The 1,301-nt window shown below is 66.3% G+C and overlaps 1 protein-coding gene across 1 annotated transcript in view; it reads right to left on the reverse strand.

Moving 5' to 3' along the window:
- The window catches only part of EMIHUDRAFT_466599 (hypothetical protein), a gene marked incomplete at its 3' end in the record, with an annotated part of 1,846 nt that extends 652 nt beyond the window's left edge, over positions 1-1,194 (reverse strand). The window contains exons 1-2 of the mRNA XM_005792295.1: positions 475-1,194; positions 285-390 (exon numbers count right to left, since the gene is read on the reverse strand). Of these exons, the coding sequence (XP_005792352.1) occupies positions 285-390; positions 475-1,119 (751 nt within the window). The remainder of the gene's footprint in view (positions 1-284; positions 391-474) is intronic.
- Between the last annotated feature and the right edge of the window lie 107 nt (positions 1,195-1,301).

The following is a 1,301-nucleotide window of genomic DNA, read 5'->3' on the forward strand; positions in this document are numbered from 1 at the left end:
CTTTTCCCTTTTTTTCCCTCCCTTCCTTTTTTTTTTTTTTTTTTTTCATCTCTCTCTTCTCCCCCTTTTTGGCCGGGGGCGGGGCCCAATAAAGGCCGCCCCCCCCCAATGAACTTCGGGAAAGTTCCCGAAGAGGGCCCCCGGCGGGTTTGAAGAAGGAAGGATGAGGGTGCTGTCAAAGGCTGTCCCGCGTTCGGAGAAGGAGCGGCTGCCTGTTCGCAGCTACAGCTGTGAAGAGACGCCGTTCACAGAAGGAGGTGCCCGCGCTCCGAGGGGGGGGGGGGGCGGCTGCCCGAGAGGGGCCCTCCCCAGCCGAGGGTGGAGAAGGCAAGGATGCCGGCGGCGTGGCCGACCACGCGCAGCCGGAAGGCCGTGTGCGTGAGGTGGAACCTACGCTTCCAGAAGGGGGGGGGGGGAGTCAGCGAGGGGCGTCCTCCCTCCGGGAGAAGGGCCGTGTGCGCGAGAGCTGACAACATGATAAAGATGAGGAAGAAGTGCGAGTAGTAGAAGATCGCCAGCGAGCGCGGCACCGGCTCGAGCGACCCTGTCCAAACCTCGAGCCACTGCGCGACACAGCCGCAGACGAGCAGGGCCACCATCCTCTCCGCGCCGAGCCGGTACCCGAGCGCTGGGTCGGAGAGCTTGCTCAGAGAGTGCCTCGAGAGGAGCTGGACGACGCAGATGGGCGCCCAGATGAGAGAGATCGGCAGCAGCGTCGGCCAGACGAGCGGCGTGGCGAGGTGCTGGGCCAGGAAGAGGGCAAGCGCCGACTGCTGCAGCCAGTACGCATCGGCGTGCGTCCGGCTGCGCAGCTCCGCCTCGATGTCGTCGTCCGTGTAGCGCATGGTGAGCCTCTCGATGTGCACCTCGCTGCGTTGCGCTTCGAAGAAGGGGAGGCGCGCCTCCATCACCGCCATCCGCACCTCTGGCGAGAGCGGCGACGGTCCCAGCGGCACGTAGCCCCTCTCTCCGCCGACAGCAGCAAAGCCCCCACCAGCGCACGCGCTGCGAAGCGCACGGCCGACAGCGCGCGCAGAGGCGGCGGCGGCGGCGGCGGCGGCGGTGGCGGAGGAGGAGACGGCGGCGGAGGCGGAGGCGTGCGGCGGCGGTGGTGGGCATGCGAGGTGGTTGTGGTTGTGGTCGGGCGGGGAGGCGGGCGGGGAGAGGAGGTCGTGGAGAAACTCGATGTCGACGCTGCCGGGGGGGGGGGGGGGGAAAGTTTTTTTTTCAAGGGGGTGGGGGTGGCAAAAAGTTTATGTACGTGCTCCTTTAACTAGTATTTATATAGGGAGGGTTCCCCC

The sequence above is a fragment of the Emiliania huxleyi genome (genome assembly GCF_000372725.1).
Source record: "Emiliania huxleyi CCMP1516 unplaced genomic scaffold EMIHUscaffold_108, whole genome shotgun sequence".
Classification (NCBI taxonomy): domain Eukaryota; phylum Haptophyta; order Isochrysidales; family Noelaerhabdaceae; genus Emiliania; species Emiliania huxleyi.